The 23,639-nt window shown below is 32.4% G+C and overlaps 1 protein-coding gene across 1 annotated transcript; it reads right to left on the bottom strand.

The window, feature by feature from the left end:
* Positions 1-223: 223 nt before the first annotated feature.
* Positions 224-3,275, bottom strand: LOC145630482 (uncharacterized). The gene is made up of 6 exons (XM_081682743.1): positions 3,118-3,275; positions 2,948-3,038; positions 1,637-1,776; positions 1,189-1,551; positions 1,001-1,063; positions 224-578 (listed from the first exon to the last, which is right to left on the bottom strand). The coding sequence occupies exons 1-6, from the start codon at positions 3,178-3,180 to the stop codon at positions 342-344; spliced, it is 957 nt and encodes a 318-aa protein (XP_081538869.1). The 5' UTR covers positions 3,181-3,275; the 3' UTR covers positions 224-341.
* Between the last annotated feature and the right edge of the window lie 20,364 nt (positions 3,276-23,639).

Genomic DNA, 23,639 nt, shown 5'->3' on the forward strand with positions numbered 1-23,639 from the left:
TAAATGACCTCAGAAAATGGCACAACCCTTTTCGTCCTCCCCCCTCCTCGCTCCCACACAACCCCCTTTCAAGCACCCAAGGACTTTTGCTGGAGAATGAAAAGTTGTTGAAAATGCAAAATGTTTGATGGGCTGAGTGGAGACAACAGGAGGTCGGATAGGAAGAAAAAGATGGGCATAAATCAATATCTACTCCGTATATCTCACATGCATCAAGACTAGATTGAAATTAACAGCCTTGCTTTTACTCTAGTAGCTCATTGCTCAAATCTGCCATGTATCAATGGAATGAACAAGTAACAGGTTATTCTTGTACCTATTCAGTTGATGCAGCAAATGTGCTAATAATAAGGAAGTTTACATTTGCTTACAGTACTACGCCTACCCAAACTAACTGGAGGACAGTTCGATGGAAGCTGCAGATGCTCTTCATTATAATTAACTGATATTAGACTAAGCCCGTGAGGTGGTGCAGATAAGGCATATTTAGCCAATTCTTTACGATCTCTTGTTTCCAAGATATCAAGGATTATATCAGGTGGAATTGCCTCCCTTCCAATTTGAAGCAACAACGCAACCTTCAATAAAGAAAACAAGTAGGTCAATAAATTACTACAGCTCCTTTAGAAAATACACATGTCTAATAAACAATGGAGGGATGATAATCCTATTGCCGAGATGAACAAGAATCCAATCTTCGGGGGGTTCTATGCCAATTGTTACTCCCTATTTAGGCAGGAAATCCCTCAACACTAGTATGTAAGTCAGGCAGCATGTATATAATGCCCTTGAGACTGGAACTTCTTTGCTTATTTCTAAGATGGATTCATCAACCCTCATAAACAAGGGTGAGTCTACATCATTTTGTGCTGCTATCATCCTTGGGCAATCATTCAAAAGGACATATTGACAAATTTAAAGTTCTCAAACAACCATACAATACTACATGCTCATCAATGAATAGAAGAGTTAACAAATGACAGTTAAGAGCTTATCATACCATGTTTCGAACTTGTCTATACAAGAAACCTGAGCCTTCAACTTCTAGCTCCAGAAGAGGTCCCTGTAAACCAACAAAATGTCTTATGGAGTAAACTTCAAAAACCTTCGATATAAATACCAAGACATTTGATAAAGACATAAAAAAACCAAATACATCAGTCTACTTAGGTCAGTTTTGACAATTACCCTTTCAGTGACATCAAATCGGGATATAGTCTTGACAGGATCCCGTACTCGGTCATTACGAATTGCATTAGCAAAGGCTGTGAAGTCATGCTTTCCAATAAAATACTTTGCAGCCTCTGCCATGACAGCAACATTGAGCTTATATAAGCTATGATATGCATAAGTACGAGCAAATGGATCCATGACAGCACCATTATAAATGCTGTAACGATAAATCTTTCCCTTTGCAGAAAAACGGGCATGGAACAATGTTGACGCAGGGCTTAGCTCCCTCACACGTATGTCAGATGGGAGAAGACCATTTAATGCTGCATGAACTTCATCCAACGAATCATAGTTGAAAGGTGTGACAAAATGTGCAACCTGAAACTTTCTATCAAATGTAAGCTTCCATTCAACTTAGGCCGTCTTTTCAATCTCCTTAGGAATAAGAAAGTGAAAATCAGACCTGGCCCAAAGCATGCACTCCAGTATCAGTCCTGCCTGCACCTACTACATTTAGATCCTTCCGGTCTAAATTTGTGATTCTGATCAAAGCCTTTTCTATGGCACACTGTACTGTAGGTGGTGATGCTTGATATTGCCACCCTGATACAACACAACACATGTTATTTGTCAATTTCAAATTAAGTACAAAGTTTTTTCAAGGTAAGAGATAAAATAAAATACTTTATAAGCCATTTCTAAAGAAACAGCATTTATTTTGACATAGCCATTACAAAAATCCTAAACATCATCAACAAACTTGGGTTTTCTAAATTATCAGCTCAAGAGAGATATAAGTAGGGTAAACCTTTATTTATCCTACTGAGTTGCATCATCTAGGAATGCTCTAAAACACAATCTGGATCAAGTTGGACGGTTGCAGGTTGCAGCGAAACACAAAGAATAGAATAATTTCACATTGCAATTATTAAACCCAAGAAGCAAAAGTATTACATTTGTGAGTGAAATCAAAAGTCACTGCAGTTTGTCATCTTCATACTTCAGTACAAATGCTATAACACAAGAACAAACGCTTCCCACCACGATCAATCTGTACAGCTATTGTGCAACTAAGTTAGTGACTCAACTAGTTGAACTTTTCATGGAAGAAATCCCACAATGCAAATCAATGTTGAGATGCATTAAGGTAAGGAGATTCCTCCTAATGAGTCAAAATAACTATTTATATTTGGTTCGTTCTACACTTCTACTCAAATTCCAATGAATATGTCAGATGAATTTCAAAAGAGTCGAAAAATAGGAACTAAAACAGAATAAGTCTTTCTATTAACATATTGATCCACTTACAACGGAACATCACATCCCTTCCAATGGTGCTTAAGAGAGTTAAATGAAATTCCTCTGAATTATTTTCTAACTAAAACCATCCTGTTCCACAATTATGCAATTATCTATCATTTCTTTTGTATAAAAGATTTTTCTAATTTTCCAGCAAGGTAGGAAATTCAATTAGAAAATACAAGTTTCGGTACTAATTAGTTTTAATCCGGGTTGATCGCGTCTAATCAGGTGTAAACCTAAGGTGAAAATCAGGGTTAATCAGGTCTAATCAAGGAAAACCCTCCATTTATAGTTTTTGCAAATACAAATACATTCATCTTTCCATGAATTTTCAATCAATTTGCAGACTTTACAAGATAAAAACACAAATAATAAAGAAAAAATTATCATATAATTTATCTATAGAACAATACCATAAAACTGTAATTAAATAATGAAAGAGACAAATTAAGAGCAAATGAAATCTACTAACCAGCATAATTGGTGCCATCATAAGCAATGAGAAGGCGCCATTTATAGGTTGGAATTGTCGGGTTTAAAGGCAAGATTTGGCAACCTGAAATCTGGTAATTGGGTCGTAAGAATTTCAAACAGTCGAGAGAAGAAGAGAGAGAGAAAGAAAGAGAGAGAAGTTGGTGTTACCGAAGAATTGGAGGAGGAGTTGAAATGAAGTGGCAATGGCGGAGTTGTCACTGCGAAGCTCATTCCCTGGTCGGTCTAAAGGTGCGACTTGCGACCCAAGCAGATAAACTTCCACTACTCCACTAGTACTTGTATACCCTTTTTCTTCTACAAAAGTAACCATTTTTTTCACAAAAGTGACTCTTTTGTTTCACAAAAGTGACCCTTTTTATTCACAAAAGTGATCCTTTTTTTCACAAAAGTAACCCCTTTTATTCACAAAAGTGACCCTTTTTTTTACAAAAGTGACCCTTTTTTTTCACAAAAGTGACCCCTTTTATTCACAAAAGTGACTCTTTTTTATTCACAAAAAAGTGACTTTTTTTTTTTTGACAAAAGTGACCTTTTTTTTCAACAAAAGTAACTTTTTTTTTTCACAAAAGTGACTTTTTTTAACAAAAGTGACATTTTTTTCAACAAAAGTGACCCTTTTTTTTTCACGAAAGTGACCCTTTTTTTTCACGAAAGTGACCCTTTTTTTTAACAAAAGTGACTTTTTTTCACAAAAGTAATTAAACTACATATGCAAAACAGAGTATCAAAATCAACTAAAATAAACACAAAATTAACAATAGTGACCCATATTTACTGAAGTAGGAGAGTGTTTCAGAAGACATGATAAACCGCCTATTATCGGCCGTTGAGAGCTTGAAGATGATGATTGCGAGCTCGTTGAAGGAGATCTACCGCTGAGATCGAAATAATAAGAAGATGAATGAGAATTGATTGAACATGGATGCGGTGTAGAACACACGCTACTCGGTGGACTCGCATACAGCGCAATCGTTGAAACCGCCATTAATGGAGCTCAAAAAACTCAATTGAAACCGAATTTTGAGCTGAAATTCAAAGATTCTTCTACTAATTTTCAGATTTTCGAGCTCAATATATACAATGAAAAGATTGAAATTAGGTAGATCTAAGATGACTAATCAAAAGAAGATTAGTACAAATCTGAAAATATGTCAATGTGATGCAAAGTGAGGCAAAATAAATGCAGGAAAAATAAGAGAGGTAATGGCTACAATATCGCCATTCAATAACTATTATTGTAAACCGGCTTTTTTTGAACTTTTGTGTTGTTTAGGATGAGTATTTGTGATTTTTTTATTGCTACAGTGGTATTTTTAATGTACCATTATGCTTACAATGGAATTTTTAATGTATTATTGGAGTATAAACTGTTTTAATGGTACTATTTATAGCTATTATAAGTATCAGTAGTACAAATATTGTACCACTAGAAAAAAAGAATTCACCACTCTTTTTGTCATATAGCTGCTATTTATTTGGCATGTAAATAGCAGCTATGCGCCAATACTTAACTGGTCATGTTCGTGTCAATATTAAACGGGTTACTCGGTAATCTTTTATTCACTTATCCTTACTATGAAGTAATAAAGACATTATGGACTTGTGTGGCTTGGTTGTTGGTTGCTTGTTGTTTCCTTTGGCTAGTTTTATTTGTTGTTTCTGTTGGCTTTTTATGATAGTTGTTTAACGATTGACTCTTAAATAAATACTCCCTTTGTTTTTTTTTTTTTTTTTTTTTTTTTTTTTTTTTTTTTTTTTTATATATATATATGCATCAGTTTGACCATAAATATCTTTAATTGTGTATTAGTAAAAATTGTAACAAAATTATATTATGAAACTAGACATTATGACGAATCTAATGATATATAATATAATATTATTTATTCATTTTTTAGAGGTGAAAAAATTAAGTCAACCATGTGAATAGTGCAATTGTCAAAGTGATGCATATAAAAAAAAACGGAGGGAGTATGTTTGGTCAAATTGATTGTTGGGATAGTAATGTAAGTCTAGGTATAAAAAGGCATCTGCCAACGTAAAAAAAAAACTTAATTGTTTTTGACTTTTGGTGGAAAAGATATTTGGTCAAGTTGATTGTTGGGATAGTAATGTAAGTGTAGGTATGAAAAATCAACCCCCAACGTAAAAAAAAAAAAAAAAAAAAAAAAAAAAAAAAAAAAAAAAAAAAAAAAACCTCATCGTACTAGCCAAACGAATATTTGATCACATGTAAAAGCCAAAAGCTAAAGAAAAAGTCAATTATCAAACAAGTCAATAGTTTAATACATAATAAACTAATTAATATTCATATTAAAAATTATAAGATAAATATTTTATTTTTGTAAATAAAAGACTATAATAAGAGATCATGGTGGAGGTAGAGTTGCGTGATAATTGAGGGTGGGTGACTAAGGGCAAGTCTAGACTATATATTGGAAGAGTTAATAAAATTTGTCCACCTGAACCAATCCGTTAAAAGTTTTGGACAACCACCCCAATCTGTACCTGTATATGAGATAAGATGATCAACGTTGGATTTGTACAAATGGAGACCAAGAGAAAAAGTTCCCTAAATGTAGCATATGATACGCTTGAGAGCACTCATATGCTCATTGTCGGAGCATGCATATGAAGACAGATCTAGTAAGGCACTGAAGAGCACCTACAAGACTACGATACTTAGGGCCTGTTCTCTTACGTTGAAATTCGGTTCAGTTCAGTTCAGTTCAGCTCCTAATTTCCTTCTCTTATAAAATATTCATTTCAGTTCAGTTCAGCTGAGTTCAGTTCAGTTCAGCTAAGTTCAGTTCAGTTCAGTTGAGTTCAGTCAATGAGAACAGGCCCTTAGTCAGATCATCATAAGGAGCATCCTTGGTGGCACTAAGTTTCGACTTGGTGTCAACAGGAGTGGGTGATGAGTACGGCATTTGGCCTGGACATATATTTCGGCACGTTTGATAACATTTGCAGCATACTGTTTCTGAGATATAAGAAGACCATGGGCATGACGAGTGATAACAACACCCAAAATAAACTCAGAGGACCAAAAAAGTGGCCAATGCAAGCATGAGTACTTGACCCCACTTGAATGAACCACCAATAATTGAATGAAATTTTCTTCCGGGAGGCGGATTCACCATGCATGGTGCATCCACCTCCTAAACGCATGTTTTTTTTTTTTTTAGAAAAAAAGAATCTCTGTTTTTTGGATACTATTAATTACTTGATTTTTGGATCTTCTTTCTATATATATAGTGTCTAAACTAGGAAATTTATATTCAGACTTCAATTTTCAAATTGAGTGAATTTGTAGAGAGAGAAATAGGGAGAAATCAAACTTTAAGAGAGAGAAGCTAAAGAACATGGTCAATCATGGCGAATTTCGACGTGATTCAGATCGCCGTTTTGCGTTTGATGATCAAGATGATGATGATTTTGGCGAGACTGAAGACATTGTTACAGAAGGAAAAGGTAATGTAGTTTTATTTTTTTGTAATTTAATTGAATTTCATGATTTTCTTATTGATTTTATAATTTCGTTGAATTTGATTGAATTGATATCTTGAATTATCATTTGATTGAATTAAATTATAATTATTTTTCACAATGATGATTTATTGCATTGATTTCTTGAATTATTAGTTGATTGCATTGATTTCTGGAATTATTAATGTATTGCTCTGTTTTTTTATTTATAGTTTGTCACGTTGAAGATGATGAAGATGATGTTCTTTAAAATTAGCACACATGTTCATTATATTATATTTTAATGTTCTTTAATGTTGCATATAATGTACATTACATGAATCTTATATATAATGTTGTTTTGTTAACCAATGTACATTTATATTAGATACAATGTTCATTATGTCTCTTTCTACACCAATCAAATTTGAATATGATGCTCATTAATTTTGGATACAATATTCATTTATATTTTGGCTAATGTTCATTTAAGTTGACTATAATGTTCATTTATTTTGACTACAATGTTCATTTATTTTGACTATAATGTTCATTTATATTTATGAGAATCCACAATTTTATTAATTGCTATGTACAGGCTTTACAAAATCTACTACTTCTGAGCTACTATTTAGAAAAATAATGTCAGACAAAGAAGCATGTGATTTGTACAACTCATATGCTTTTAAGCATGGATTTGGTACACGCAAAGCACTTAAAAAGACAAGGGAGGATAAAAAGACAATTCGAATGCGAACTCTTGTTTGTAGTTATGCTGGCTTTAAGAAAGTGAAGTCTGATTCTGTGTACCAAAAAAAGGATTACCGTACCGGTTGCAAAGCATTTATCCAGTTTGATGTTGATAAGAACACTGGTTTGTATCATGTTGTCAAACATGAAATGGAGCATAATCATAGCAGGGTTCCCGTTTCAAAGAGGCACTTGATAAGATCTCATAGAAAGGTTGGTCGACATTAAAGAACATTACTCATATAGTAAAAGAACAAAGTACTGTATTTTAATGTACATTGTATTATTTGATAAAGAACATGTATGTGATAATGTTTTCATTACAGGTTTATGAGGATCAGATTCAAATGGTATCTACCTTGACTGAAAATGGTATTCCTATTGCTGATGCGTATCGTGTAATAAGGAACCAAGTTGGCGGTGAAGCTAATCTTACCTTTCTTCATTCAAAGAGATCTTTACGTTGCATTAGCTAGTGAGAAAAAAAAGAAGTTCGACGGTTGTGACACAAAACAGCTTATTTGTTATTTTAAAGAAAGGAAGGCTTTGGAGTATGACTTTTATTATGATTTTGATGTTGATGAAAAAGGGCATCTTCAGTCATTTTTCTTTCGGGATAGCAGGATGAAGGTTGATTATGATGCTTTTGGTGATTTGCTAGTCCATGATACTACGTATCGTACTAATAAGTACGGTATGATATGTGGTCCTTTCGTGGGTATGAACCATCATAATAAGAATGTAATGTTTGGTATTGGATTTCTCATCAATGAAAAGTGGGAATCTTTTCAGTGGCTCTTCAATACTTTCTTAAGATCAATGAATGGCAAACATCCAATTACCGTCATGACTGACCAAGCTGCATCAATGGCCAAAGCTATTAGGATTGTATTCCCTAACAGTCGACATCGATTATGCACTTGGCACATTGGTGAAAATGCCAAGAAAAACATCAAAGGACTAAGGGCAAAGGAAGGCTTTACTGACTTATTTGACATTGTCCTAAAATACACTGATACAATTGCAGAGTTCGAACATTATTGGACAAGGTATGTCTTTGAATTGTTTTTAATTATTTTGCTCTATTTTTTTTTTAATTTATAAGTTCATGTTCTTTATTTTTATTGCAATGTTCTTTACTTATAATTTCAATGTTCTTTATTCAGTGTTCATGTTCATTAAAATTTTAGAGTATGTTCTTTTTATTTTATAGTATGTTCTTTTTATTTTATAGTATGTTCTTTTTTATTTACACGTATGCTCTATTAAGAAGTATTATATATTCTTTTCAGAAATAATGTATGTTCTTAGTTCAGAAATTAATAATGTATGTCCTACCTGCTGTAGTTTTTTAGTTGTGAAATATGTACTTTATAAATACACAATATGTTCATTTTGATTAAATGGAATGTTCATTTTTAATATGAATGATGTTCTTTATTTTATATGTTCAATATGATTACAAAATACAAATGCAATGATAACAAATGGCTCAGCAATCTGCATAATATTAGAGAGATGTGGTGTCCTGCATATTCAAAAGACTTTTTCAGTGGAGGAATTCTTTCTTCTCAAAGGAGTGAAACTACAAATAAATCCGTTTCACGTAGACTTCATTTTACTCATGGTCTTTGTGATTTTTACAAGTCATTTATTGAGGTTGTTGATGAGTGGAGGAGCAAAGAAAATGACAAAGACTATGACAGTATGACAGGGAATCGCCATTTAGTGTGGGCTGATGTGGGTTTGTTAGAGCATGCTAGAAAAATTTACACCATTCAAGTTTATCTTCAATTTGAAGACAATTTTATAAATGGTGTTCCATGTATTGCAAAGGTTATTGCAATGCAGTCTCCACTCTTTGAGTATTATGTTGGACATCCAAAAAAGGACTTGATTATGCATATAGTAACTTTTGATGAGTCGGATGCTACGGTTGAGTGTACTTGTAAGAATTACAGTGAAGTTGGATTACTTTGTAAGCATGCTCTTCGTGTCCTACATCTCAACAACATTACCTACATTCCTAAGAAATACATTATGAAAAGATGGACTAAGGCTGCTATGTGCACAAGGGTGGATGATCATGTTGTTGAAAAGTCTGGGGTGACCCCTTCAAGTGTTTGGAGATTACAACAAGTAAGGACTTTCATTCGATTAGTGGGCAGCATGATTTAAGTACACGTAATGTAATTGAGGAAGCCATTGCTGAGTGTACTAGTAGAATTGAAGTCTTGTTGAGAAATGATGACAAGGAAGTAGGACAAGGTGAAGAAAACACAAATGGACAAGCTGCTACACAATGCTCTGAAGTTGACAATTTATTGGAGCCTATTGATGTGTTACAAGCTGGTAATGAAGAACCGGCAGAAGTTGCTGAAATTTCAGTTGAAAATGAGAAGGAATCCACCGTCAAAAACCCCATTAGTACGAGGAAGAAAGGACAAAGGAACACCCGGCTTAAGAGCACTCAAGAAAAAATATGCAACAAGTTGAAAGGGCAAAAGATTAAGTCATGGAAGAAGAAGAGTGCAAAAGGTGTATCCATAATGAAAAAGAAAGCTCAGAAAACAATAAAGGTATATTATATTTCATGATAATAATGTCTTTTAAATAATGTTCTTTATACCTATTCATTATGTTCTTTGTATTTGTTCACAATGTTCTTTGTATTTGTTCATAATGTGCTTTTTTAAATAGGCTACCTTTATATTTGTAGGAGTCTTTGGCTGTTCCCGAAGGAAATATATTGGCTCATTCAGAACTTTTTGGTGGTTCAATAGAGTATTTCGAACTTGATGAATATTTTGGAGTGCATATAGCCCCGGTTATAGAGTAAAAGGTATGTCTCTTTCCTAATAACTAATTAGTTTTAATTTATTTTACATTTTATTATTTAAAAGTCTATTTACTAATTAATCTTGGTTTACATTTTTCGTAGGCTTTGTCAACAGCGTTCGAGTATCAACTTTTTTTTTTTTTTTTTTTTTTTTTTTTTTTTATAGTTTACATAAATCATTTTTATAACAAGATACTTTTATCACGGACACAATACATTTCTTTGATTTCATGTAATAATTCCTTTTACACAATATAGTACACATTTTTTTTTTGGTTTTTTATAATTACTTTCATCTATAAATAAAATTCTTTAGTTTATAATTAAATTATATATATCAACGGACATACAATATGTGTCAACATATATCACAACAACCGATCATAAATATAAATGAACATGACAACATAAATTAAAGAACATATTGTTATAAAGTAAAGAACATATTGTTATAAGGTAAAGAACAAACTATAATCATATAAAGAACATACTGTTAAAGTATAAAGAACATACAGTAAAAGTAGAGCATAATGTTTGGGATAAAGAACATAATATTTCAAATAAAGAACAACCACTAAAATTATAATACATCCAATTGTACATATCAATAAGTTTGTTATAACTTTGGTTTTTAAAAAACAAAATGTAGTTCATTCATCAAACTAAATTTTGGATGTATTTGGATGCAACATAACGAACTTCTGCCCTCATCCTGTTCATTGCATGACTCATCAACTCATACGCATATTGCATCCTCAACTTCTTCACAGGTTCATACTGAAATTTGATAAATATTTAAACCCAAGTTAATAATAAATAAAATTATTTTTCAGAACTATACACAATAAGTAAGACATGCTTACATTTGAGGGTTTTAGGCCACAATTCCATCTCTTTTTGTCGTAATAGCACTCCATATGCCTCATTGCGTATATGGCACAATCAACCTTGTTTGTGCTTGTCTGCCATGCCATAGTTAACAAAGACACAGAGAAGTTTCGAACCTTCTCATGACCCTTCACTCCTTTAGTCCCAAGATAAGTTGCATACGCGTTCAACTATTTTTCCAAACATTGAAAAAGAACATTCTATAATTAACAAAAGAACATTACTTAATTAAAAACAAAAGAACATCACACAATCAAGAAAAGAACATTACATTAATATGACAAAAAATAAATTATAACCAGCATATCACATTGTTATTAAAAGAACAATATATAATTATGCAAAAAATGTTGTAAAAATTAAAAATCACTTACAATTTTCTCTGCGTAGTCATGATACTTGTCATTTATTTTGACACCTTCTACAAGAGGAATGTTGTCGATGTTTTCTAAGCATTTTTTTTTATTTTCATGTTGATGCAGAAAATGTAGAAGTGTGAGGATGCATACACCGGAAAGAAAACCTGACAGTTTGATAATTAAAAAACCAACATCAATATAGAAAGTATAAAATTTTTATTTAAAAAAGAAAGAACATTCAATGAGGCAAACAAAGAACAACAATTGAAAAAGAGAAGAAATTTTTTAATAAAGCTTACCAATTGGAAGTTACTAATGTCTTCAATCACCATTGCTTCCAAATAAAACTTTAGTGTTTCCAAGAACTGGTTAGTTCTATGTTCCAAAGTGATATCTTGACTACTATCATTATATCCATCATCCATACACAACCAATTTTGCATAAATATGCACATATAAGCATGGATAACATTCAAGTTAACTGTCAAGCAATTGGAATGATACTTACAAATGGATGGTTGGTGAAAAATAATCTATTCTCATTTCTCTCAACATTCTTGTAGTTCAGAATATTTGCCCAAGCATCTACCACCTCATTGTATACATATGTATCACTCAAAAGTGTCTGAAATTGTGTGCGGTTAAGCATAGTTGTACCATCATCATACAACAAGTCACTGGAAAAAAGAAAAAAAAAAGAAGTAATCATCTTATTAAAAAGAACATTTACACAAAACAAAAATAACATCTTAATAAATCATCTTAGTGAACATCAAATGTCTTAATAAAGAACATTATCTTAATTCAGATAGAACATTGCCCAAGATTAAAAAGAACATCCAATATCACTAGAATGAATACTTACTCTCCTGGATAATCATTTGTAAGGACAAATTCCAGCATCATATGTTGTTCTTCTTCTGAACCTTCCAACAAATGTGAATATTTAACTAAATATGGAGATTTGAAGATCAAAGGCAACTTCCTTTTTCTCTTTTCAATTCTTGGTGATTCATCACTACAAAAACACATTTTACAATTCAAAATCAACATACTAGGAATCAAAGAACATTATGTAATAATGTAAAGAACATTATATTAATATTTAGGATTAATATATACCCTTTAACCATATTTCCTTTGTTTTTTATCTTCTTTGTTACATCCTCTGACCCATCTTTTTCTTTAGTAATTGATCCCTTCATTTCAAACATAAAGATCATTTAATATAACATATAATTATATAAATATATATACATATTAAAAAAAATCATATAAATTGAGAAAAAACATACCTCCTTTCATAAAATCCTTTTTCCTTTTCATTTTGATTTTCATTTTTTTCTGCAACACCTACTTCATTCTCTGACTTTGTCACTTCCTCTTCATTATTCCTTTTATCGTTAACCACATCTCTATAAGAACAGCAGAAAAATCATCATATATAAAACTAAATAAATAAAAATATAATTAAAGAACAAAAATACATGAATAAAAAGAACATTGTAGATTGAAGGTACATGAATATACCTCTGTAAGACATTTTCAGCTTTTGAATTCTCAACATCAGCATCGTTCTGAATTTCTTCACTGATTACCATGACAGACATCATATAGTATGAAAAAAGCATCAAAATAAATACTGATAAAACTAAGGAACATTTTATATTAATTTAAAGAACATCCCACATATAACTAAAGAACATCCAACATTTCACTAAAGAACATAATAGTACTAGACTAGATATCATAATACAAACCACCAAATAACACAACACTGTTTGATACATTCAAGAAACATAAATAGAATATTACAAACCAACATAAATAAAATACAAGCACAACTAAAGTACACTAACAAAGCACATGAAAATATTACATACCACCAACATAAATAAAATAAAAGCATTAAGGACAATAGTTTACCCTGTCTTGTCCACATTACTTTTTCCTTCATTCAGAGCCTTGTCAACAACATTAATCTCTAGTTGTTGCTCTTTGAAAATGTCATAGTCAATTGCATCAAACTCCATTTCTGGTACCTTAACATCAGCTGATCCTAAACAGAGCTTCAACTCTAGATCAAATGGCTGCTCAGACATCCCATAAGTTGTGGGTGTAGCCACTTGACTGAATACGAGAGGTAGCAATATTGGGGATTGGATTGGTGTACTGATGTACTGCTCTTGCTGTTGTTGGTTGGTTGATTTGTCTTCTTCAACATGGTCGTTTGGCTCTGGTTGTTGTTGATTGATTGGCTGGTTTTCTTCAACATGGTTGTCTTGCTTTATAAAATTCATAACCACCTCATCAATCATTTCTCCAAACCAGTTAGCTCGAAACAAGTCATTGTCTTGACTAAGTATTGAGATGCCCTCCCCTCTTTCAATTTCGGTCTGTGGTTGAAGTTCTGCTGACATCTTGTACCCACAACACTTTGACCACATGGATGTAACATTGTTCATTGCGTTCTCTTCAACCAAAGGAGAAGAGTAGAATTTCTCTTCCATCTTCAGCACATTTGAGAGATTGACAAAATCAGCTGCAATTCTCTCTGTTGCTTCACGAAGCATTTTGTTATACTCCTATAGATACATTATAAAAGTACATGAAGTTGTTATAGAGATAATATGTTACTATTATATAAAGAACATTGTATATATTATGAATGAACATCATGAACATTACTATCAAATAAAGAACATTGTATATCATATGAATGAACATATTATTAAGATATAAAGAACATTGTATATCTAATGAATGAGCAACATATAAATTATAAAAATTAATTATATGAAACAAATATTAATACCTGAACATTGTTTGGAGCAGTCTGATGGGTGTTGTTTTGTTGCTGTTGTTGCTGTGGTTCTTCTTCCTTGTGCTGTTGGTTCTCAATATTTTCTTCTACTTGCTGCTGTTGTTCTTCTTGGCCTTCAATCATCAAATTTTGATTCCTCGCAAAAATTGGAAGTTAGATTCTATCCAACAATGTTCCAAGCCCAATTCCTGATTTAATCTCAAGCTTGACCCTATCTTTGATTTTCTTCCCCTTCCACACCTTGATGAGTGGATGCTCTCTTGGCTCAATCACGTTCTTCTTTTGTAAACGATCAAAATAACAAACCTAGTTTCTAATTACCAATATATCATCAATGAAATTTAAAAATAAAAAAAATTATAACCTATACAATATAATTAATATATTATAAGTTAAAAACTATGTATTAGTCTTACCATGATGAAAGGAAGTGGACCATAGAAATATCTGCCTATTTCACCATTCACATAATCTGTAGCATCAATTAAGCTTCCAATGGTATAGTCACACCAATCATATTCAACAATTCTATTGCTCTCCTTGGCAGTGTACAAAAACCTAAACAAATAACATTCAATATTTTTAGAAAGAACATTCAGCCTATTCAAAAAGAACAATCAATATAAAAGAAAAGAACACACACCATAATAGTAAAGAACATTGCTAATAATAATAAGGAACATTACTAAAAAGGAACTAAAAAACATAGAGTACATTTATAAATGAACGTTCCCCAATAAAAAAGAATAAATGTAAAAGAAAAGAACATTATACCTTAGCAAAGGTTGTTTGTTGCTTGTGCTCTTGATGCAACAATTCACAGCCAAAACTAAGAAACTCCTCTTCCATCCATCATCAACACGAGTATTAAGCTTTGCTAATGTATTGGCAACTTTTCCCAATGTAGGAATTATGCCCCTATGATATTTCTTGTAACGACTACATATCTCCTTGTACAAAGGATCTTCAGGCTTGGGCTCAACAATTTTCTCACATGGAATTCCATATACACAATGGACATCCTTTGCATCAATTTCAAGTGCTCTGCTCCTATCACACTTTATATACACTCCATGTGTTTCAAATTGGGATATCAACATTGCAGAAAAGGATGGTTTATATCTTGGAAAATCTAGATGAAGAAGTCCATCAAAGCCCATGTCTCTAATAGCTTGCAATGTGTCATCTTGTTCCTGTATACTCCTTACCAAAACCATCATAGGTTGTGCAGATTGCCTTGTACTCATTGGGTCGATGTCATCAAAATCAGAATCATCATCTTCCTCTTTATCTTCCTCATTAGTATCACTTGCAAGTATAATTTCTTTCTTTGCCCTCTTATTAAGTGGCTGCCTCACTTCTACAATCGTTGAACCTCCTGGTACTTGAGAAACTGATTGAGAAGCACCTTTTTCAGGTTGTTCTTTAACCGGGAAATAAGGCTCACCAATTGGAGCCCTTCTTTTTTTCAAAACAATTGATTTCTTCTCTTTATGCTCTTGTTCCTCAACTTCTACAGGAGCTTTTCCTTTCTTCTTAATTTTCCTATTATATATGTAGACTATTAGCATATCAATATAATATAGAATATCAACAAAAAAAAAATTATAACATAGTATTTGCTTACTTTTTTTTTGTTGCTATTTGTTTAAAATGGTATTTTTTCTTTGCCTTTTTTAGCATCTTCTGTCTGTGATTCTTTTTCTGTTTTAGGCTCCTTCTTTTCCTCCACTACATGTTCCTCAACTTGTCCTCGAGATCTGAATATACACATGACATAAAAGTAAAGTACATGAGCAACCTTACACATAGTTAAAAGAAAGTTAGACACTTGAAATGAAAAAGTATACACTTGAATGAAAAAGTATACACATGAACTACCAAGCCCACTCATTTGTCATAATATATCCATTGCCCTTTGACTTGGCAACTTCTATTATATAGCTTCACATGAGGTAATATATTGGCTAAAGAAAATTCTTGTTGATATGATAGTTACGAGTAATATTTTATGACAAGAGATGCATATACGAAGTACTTGATCTAATCTTGATGATTCAGGCCTCATAAACCTTTTTCTATTTTCTACTAGTTGTGGCAGTTTAATTTCCTCTGCGTGAAGTTCAATTCCTCATGCTTTTAGAGTCTAGAAGAGGAACCTAAGTTGATATTTTTTTTTTACTTACGAATTAATTACTTATAATTCATAGTTACATAAAGTTAATTAGTCCCATGCTAATCCAAAAAGTATTTGTCGGACTGAAACTCCCTACAAAAACTGCGTAGTTCTGTCCAACCAAGTAAAAAGCACCAAAACCCTGGCCCCTATTTACCACCCCTGCCCCGCTCCATATCACGCTCCATATCACTGCTATTAGAATATGTTGCTCTTCCTTGTATGTGCTTATAAAACAATGATTGAAGAAAATTTATAGTAATTGAATAAAATGCACATACCCTCCATCCACCCACCCAATGAGATAACTACATAATGGGTACTACATTAGCAATATCCTAGTGCCTTTAATGATGCTTGTTTTATACTGGTTAATATGGTACTACTTAGCAACAAATAAGGAACAACCGACGAGACTCTACCATAACTAGGCTACAAAAATGTGTGTGGTTTGCTGCCATAACAAGCTGAACAAAACCAAGCAACCCAAAGAACTAATCATAAACCAAGCAACCCAAAGAACTAATCATAAATTACATGTGAACATTGCATAAGCTATCAAAAAACATTGCATCAACTAAATAAAGAACATTAAATACATCATCTAACAAAGAACTTTTCACCATCTACCAAAGAACATTGTAACATCTAACAAAGAACATCTTATTATCTAATAAAGAACATTGTATCATCTAATGTAAATAATATTATGTACAAAAAAAAAAATTCCAACTAAATAAAGAACAATAAATACATGGAGAATAAACATCTACACTTTTTTAATCCAAACATTAAAAAAATCCAATCATACGAGTAGATCTATAAAAAGCAAAAAAAAAAAAAAAAAAAAAAAAAAAAAAAAAAAAAAAAAAAATCTCTTAAAAAAATATAAAATTGAACTCACCTTGAACTTTCTGTAACTATTTCTTCTAGAATTTTAGGGTCCACAATAGTGTTTGGATTTGCTTTCTTCTTTGAATTTGTCCCTTTCCTTGTTCTTTTCTCCTTCAATAATGAAACTATTGTACGGTTTTCATCATCATTCTCATCACTTTCATTTGGTTTTTCTCTGCAAAACCATAATAAAAAAAAATACAAACCAAAAAAATAAAACAAAAAATCGATTTGAACTCAAAAATCAAACCAAGCACAAAAAGAAAAAAAAAAGAAAGTTGCAAAAACTACTTACAGTCGAACAATTTCGTCAACCATACTTGAACAATTTCGCACCAACAAGTTCGAAATTCACCAAAATAATCTTAGGGTTTCAAGAATTTGAATCGGTTTGGTAGAGAAAACTTATAGAGAGAGAAATATTCTAGAGAAATAAAATTAGAGAGAGAGAGAGAGAGAGTATAGTATGAAATGGTAAAAAAAAAAATTACTATGTTTATCTTTTTTTATCTTTTTCCTTTTTTACAAAACTTAAGGTTAAAACAACTTATGTTCATTAAAATTGAACAAAATGTTCTTTTCTACTACCATGTACCTTATTACACAACGTAATGTACATTCCGCGTTTTTTTAGAAATTGAAGGCCTGCGTTTTGTTAACAAAGCAATGTCGTTTTGCGGCGGATGCACAATGCGGATCGTGCATCCGCCTGCACCAACCACCAATTACACATATAACAGAATATAAGCAATGTCAATAACATTCTTGTAGATAAATATATAAAGAGTAACCTAATGGTAGGAACGAAATCAGCAAACCGTTAGTACCAAGCACGAGGGGCATGTTTCAACTTGTACAAAGATTTCTTCAAGCACACACATGATGTGGATAATCTTTGCTATAAAAACCCATAGGTCGATGCATATATACTGTTTTATTGAGATGACTATGTAAGAATGCATTCTTAATATCCATTTGGTGAATGGGTCAAGATTATTAAAATATTCAAATTAAGTTTACATATGAGTTATGAGTATGACACTATTTGAATTTGAACATATATATATATATATATATATATATATATATATATATATATATATTTATTTATTTTGAAAATAAACATTAAAATTTTACTATTTGAATTGAGCATATATATTTTTTTTTTGGAAAATGAATATTAAAATTTTAAATATGAACACGACAATATTTTATACTCCCTCCGTTTTTTTTAGTTTGCATCACTTTCCTTTTAGAGTTGTTTTTTTATTTGCATCACTTCTATGTATAGTAACTTTATACATACAATATTTTATTATTTCTCTCTCTTACTTCAAACCTCACTCAAGTTAATTTATCATTTCTCTCTTTCATGGTCCCACTACTCTCTTTCACATAATTTCACTTTTATGGTCCCACATTACTTTTACCACAATAAATTATTCACCCACTGACATTATTATATAATATAATACCAAATTCATTCTTCTAAAATTCGTGTATTTGCAAGTGATGCAAATAAAAAACGAAAATAAAGGGAGTAATGTACATCAAATTTTTTTAAAGGGGTTAGGTCATGTTCTCTTTAGATTATTTTCAGTTCAGTTCAGTTCAGTTCAGTTCTTAATTTCCTTCTCTCATAATATATTCAGTTCAGTTCAGTTCAGAATAGGCCCTTAGTCTGCTTGACATAATTCAAAAGGAGTTTGTAATAATAAATGAACCTTTAATAATAATAAAAACTAAATGTGATAATTATGTTCATTTTTATTAGGAAAAATTTGCAAATAATAATACAACCTCTGATCCGTTCTTTTTTAATAACACAAGTTTTGGATTATTATTTAATATTACAACCTTTTGGGTGTCAATCTATAACACTTATAAATATGTAAAGTTTAGTAACAGTAATTTTTGGTGTTATTACTCTAAAACCCCTGAATTCAATTGATTGCCGATTTTGCCCTTTATTGCTTCTGTGTCAGCCAGCTGTTTAACCGACCCTTGCTTATTTCTCTCTCTATACTCTCAACTCTCAAGTCTTCTATCTTCTTCTCCTCTCACCTCTCTGTCTCTCTCTCTCCTCCCGTTTCTCCTCTCTTGTGAATTCGATTCATCCAGTTTTGGCCCGCCGTCTCCGATGCTTCCGTTCGGTCTGAGGTTGTGGTTTAATTTCCTCCATTAAAGCAGCTTCTTGAGGTAAGATCACTATCCTTTATAATCATCTAATATCAATTTTGACAATCTAGGGTAAAGCTTTTACGTTTCTTGGTTAATCTTCTTAATTAAATTTCTTAAATTCGATTGATAATTCCAACTATTTCTAATTTCTTGATGAAGGAATGGTGCTGAAAATCTCAATGATTTTCGCTCTTTTCATTTTGACCCAAGAAAGGGAAAAAGAGGAGAGAAACTGCCATGAACGGCGGCGGAGGTAATGGTGGTGGCGAAGTTTCTGCCATCAATTTTATGAAGCTCATAAACTTGTAAGGTATTTTCTCTCCTTCAATTTGATACGGTTGAATAGAAATATGTAAAAATTGCTCATTTCTGGAAAATTAGGATTTAATTTTTTTTTTTCCGGGCTTTTGCTCAAATTCTTTGATTTAGATGTTTGTTTTTTTTAATCATTTCTCGATATAGCATTTCATCGTTAATCTAATTAGGTTCTTATTGTACTTGGATTTGAAAAAAATCATCAAGTTTGTTTGAAAATTTGAACAAATTAGGGTGTATTCTTATCCTTTCTCGACTTTATACAGCCCTCAAACTAAATTCAAGCAATTGGAAAATTTTTTTTTTTATGGAAGTCTGGGGTATACACGACAGTGGAGCAGCAACTACACCAATTCCAGCTACTCGAAATTGCTGGTGATGTCCCTTGCTCACTGAGCTTGAAGTTGTTGCTTAAAATATTCGCAGGTGAGTGAATCTTTCAATCAATACCTCAAGAAAATCTCTTTTATCAACAATAACCTCGTACTCTTTCATCTCACTCCTACTGAATCTGTTAGTAATCTAGAGTCTTCTACTTGATGATGAAGGGAGATTATAAGTACTTTTTTTGAGTTTTTTTGTTTTTTGCTGTTGAGTTATGAAATTATGAGTGATTTTTGGGGGTGGGTTAATGGGTTTTGTGTGTTGGTTGTAGTTGGAAGCAACAAGAAACCAGGAATTTAATCAACGAACTCCACAATTTATGAATATTGAACTTTTATTGATCTGTGCATTTTAGTTTATTGATTATTTTTCTCATCTTTTATTTGTAGTTGATTTGAATTCATTTTGGTGCTTACCTTGAGTGCATTTTTGGTGATTTTAAACATCAATCATTTTTTAAATTGCATTTTGGTGATTTTTGAGTCAGATTGGGTATGAGTTCTTGCGTCTAACCCCATGTTTTGATAGTGAGTATTACCGTTTATCTACTTGAGTATAATTTGGATTTCTTACTTACATATTATTTGTTTTTTACTTAAACTATACAAGCATAGTCTGATCTAAGGTAGAGAGTGGTGTGTAATGCTATTGAATTTCGAACATAGCTTCTAATTTTACACTTTTGTCTTTCCAAAAGTGGAGGTACTACTGTATGTCCTTGTGTATCTTTGTATCTTGTTTTTGCCAAAGTTAATATACTCTTTATAGAAATTATAATCTCATTTACTCTCCTATAGCTTGTTGTTTGATTAAATATGCTAATACTATGAATGATTTTGACTGTTCGACCTTTTCCAAGTAATACTATTATTTATGAACAATGAAAGCATAATCTTGTTTTACAATGTCACGTATGAAATGGATTAGAGTGCTCTATATGATTTTCAACTTATTCACCAAGGAAAAAGAACAACTTATATTATTGTATAATACAGAGTACATTTTATTATATCCAAAGATGAGATAAACCTGCAGGCTTTAATATTACTTGGAAAAGGTTAAGGGCTACCCCATAATACATTTCTTCTAATTATACTACCTTGTTCCTAGATGATTGATAAGATTATAGGAGCAACAGAAGCCAAAAGGAGTAGGAGAGAGATATTTTATAGTATGGACATATATAAGAATATGTTTGAGAGTGAGTGTTATAAGTGGGGCTTTTGTAAGAAGTCCGAGAGTGTTTTAAATGGGCTACTAATGATAATAGGAAACACAATCAACAAAAAGGAATGTAGCCTATGTAAGTAGTACAAATTAGTGAGGGATTGGTATTGAAATGTGGTGAAAGTATGAAATAGTTTCTTACTCCCTTTGCTCCATACCTTGTTTTCTAAGGCTATTCTCAGTTTTTCCCTCAAAGGTTGGAACCCAAAGCCTCTTATCCATCTCTCTCTCTCTCTCTCTCTCTCTCTCTCTCTCTCATATACGTAGGTTTGTAGCTTTGGGTGCAGCGCAATAAATAGACCGAGGGAGTGTGCTTTTTATTATATTTGCGAAATTAATGACCGGAGCTTGCAGGAAAGCTTTAGTGCCTTGTATCTTGAACCAAGGGGCATACACCTCATAATGATATGTCAGCTTTCTGTATTCTTAAGGGTATCATATATATTTTATTTATTTAATTTTTTTTGGCATTTTCTTTGTCACCTTATGTTGTTAGTATTAGGATCTTTGAGGAAGAATGTTGAAGAAGTCTCAACCTCTCAGTGTATGGAAGTACTATCTTAAAATGAATAAGAGTCTATTTAGTATGTAATTATAATTCTTAATAATCAATGACTTCCATTTTTGCAATGATGCAATTTGACACGTATTCTAATGGTGTCTATCTGAAGCTGATAATTTTGACAATATGCCTGAAGTGTCAGAGATTTAATTTTTTGTATGAGGGTATTTTAGCATGTACACAGTACACTAAGTATTGTTCCTTTCTTGTTTTTCTGCAGCTACTACATTGACGAGCTAGCATCTGGTTGTTCCCTTTTGCTCTCTTCACGTAGCTTTAAAGGTGAACTGTTTGAACACAAACCCTTTGAGAAAAAAGCTGTTTTGGGGTTTGGCATTCTAAATGGAATATCCGTTGGACTATTTAGTTTCAGCTGACTATTTAGTTTTAGCTTCGGTTTCAATTCTGCTGGCTTCTATAAGGTATGAAACTTGCTAATTCTTCTAATCTGTTGCATTGGTTTTTTTAGAATATACTGAAGTAGAGAAGGCTTGATGTTTTATGGGTCATTGAGGTCTGAAATCATTCCCTTTTCTTGAGTCCATATGCTCAAGGTTTGTAGTTTAAATGCTTGTATAGCATTATAGGACCTTATTTTTTCAAAATTTTCTAGATTGGTTATGCGTTTAATCATGAATTTCGGTCCTTGTTATAAGTTGTAAAGCACTTCGCAATTTCTTGCATTTTTCTGTTAAAATATAGTTTCTGAAGTTCTTTTATTTTGGTTTTATGTAGATGACAAAGCTTCTAAACATGGGCACGGGCCGTGGCGGCACGGGCCCGGCACGACTCCGGCACGGCCCGACACGGCACGGTCGCCGGCACGGCACGGCGGCCCACCTGTGGGCCGTGGGCCGTGCCGTGAACATATTTGTGGGATTTGGCACGGGCACGGCACGTGGCACGCCGGACGACACGGTGGCCGGCACGTGGGCCGGCACGGTGGCACGACCCGGCGGCACGGCATGTGGCACGGCCGGGCATGGCACGGCACGACACAAGCCTGGCTCGGCACGGCCCGGCACGACACGACCCGTGCCAAATTACCGTTGGAAAACTAGCCGTTTATGGCCATTTTCCAACAGCTATAAACGGCTAGTTTTCCACCCCTTTTCCCACCCAAATTTCCTATAAATACCTCATATTTTCCTCCAAAATTTTCACAATTCATCAACTCATCTCTTCTCTCTTATTCTCTAATTTTCTTACTCCCAAGTCCCAAATTCTCAATTCTCAAATTCCTACAAATCCTACAATCTTGCTCTCTTTTGTGAAAAAAAAATAAAAATTCCTACTCTCTTATAAATTTTACATTTTTACTATTATTACCTTTATTAGTCTACTACCAAAAAAAAAAATTGTTATATTTACATTCGGGAAATTATAAATTCGGGAAATTATAAGTTCGGGAAATTATAAATTTGGGAAAGCATTGAAGCGTCATTGTAAGATCTAACTCAACTTTATTTTAATTTGTTATTGTTAGTTGTTAATCTTGTTATTATTATTATTATTATTATTGTTATTGTTATTGTTATTGTTATTGTTATTGTTATTGTTATTGTTATTGTTATTGTTATTGTTATTGTTATTGTTATTATTATTATTATTATTATTATTATTATTATTGTATTCTTGGAAGTTGGAACTACTTAATTATATAAAAACTACTTTCTATTTTAATTGTGGGTTATTTGGATTGTTGAAATCTGTCTAAGGCGGGACTTGGGCTCTGGACAACGTCGCTCCTAACCTCTCCTACCTGGGATCTCATTGATCCAAGTAATCTACTATTATTATAA

Source organism: Chenopodium album, chromosome 5, assembly GCF_948465745.1.
Source record: "Chenopodium album chromosome 5, dcCheAlbu1.1, whole genome shotgun sequence".
Lineage (NCBI taxonomy): Eukaryota > Viridiplantae > Streptophyta > Magnoliopsida > Caryophyllales > Amaranthaceae > Chenopodium > Chenopodium album.

Excerpts from the sequence above, each read along its gene's own strand:
- LOC145630482 (XM_081682743.1), bottom strand. The coding sequence starts at position 3,180 with ATGAGCTTCGCAGTGACAACTCCGCCATTGCCACTTCATTTCAACTCC. Across the intron at positions 1,777-2,947 it reads TGATGGCACCAATTATGCTG|GGTGGCAATATCAAGCATCA; the intron begins GTTAGTAGATTT and ends GTGTTGTATCAG. Across the intron at positions 1,552-1,636 it reads GAGTGCATGCTTTGGGCCAG|GTTGCACATTTTGTCACACC; the intron begins GTCTGATTTTCA and ends AGAAAGTTTCAG.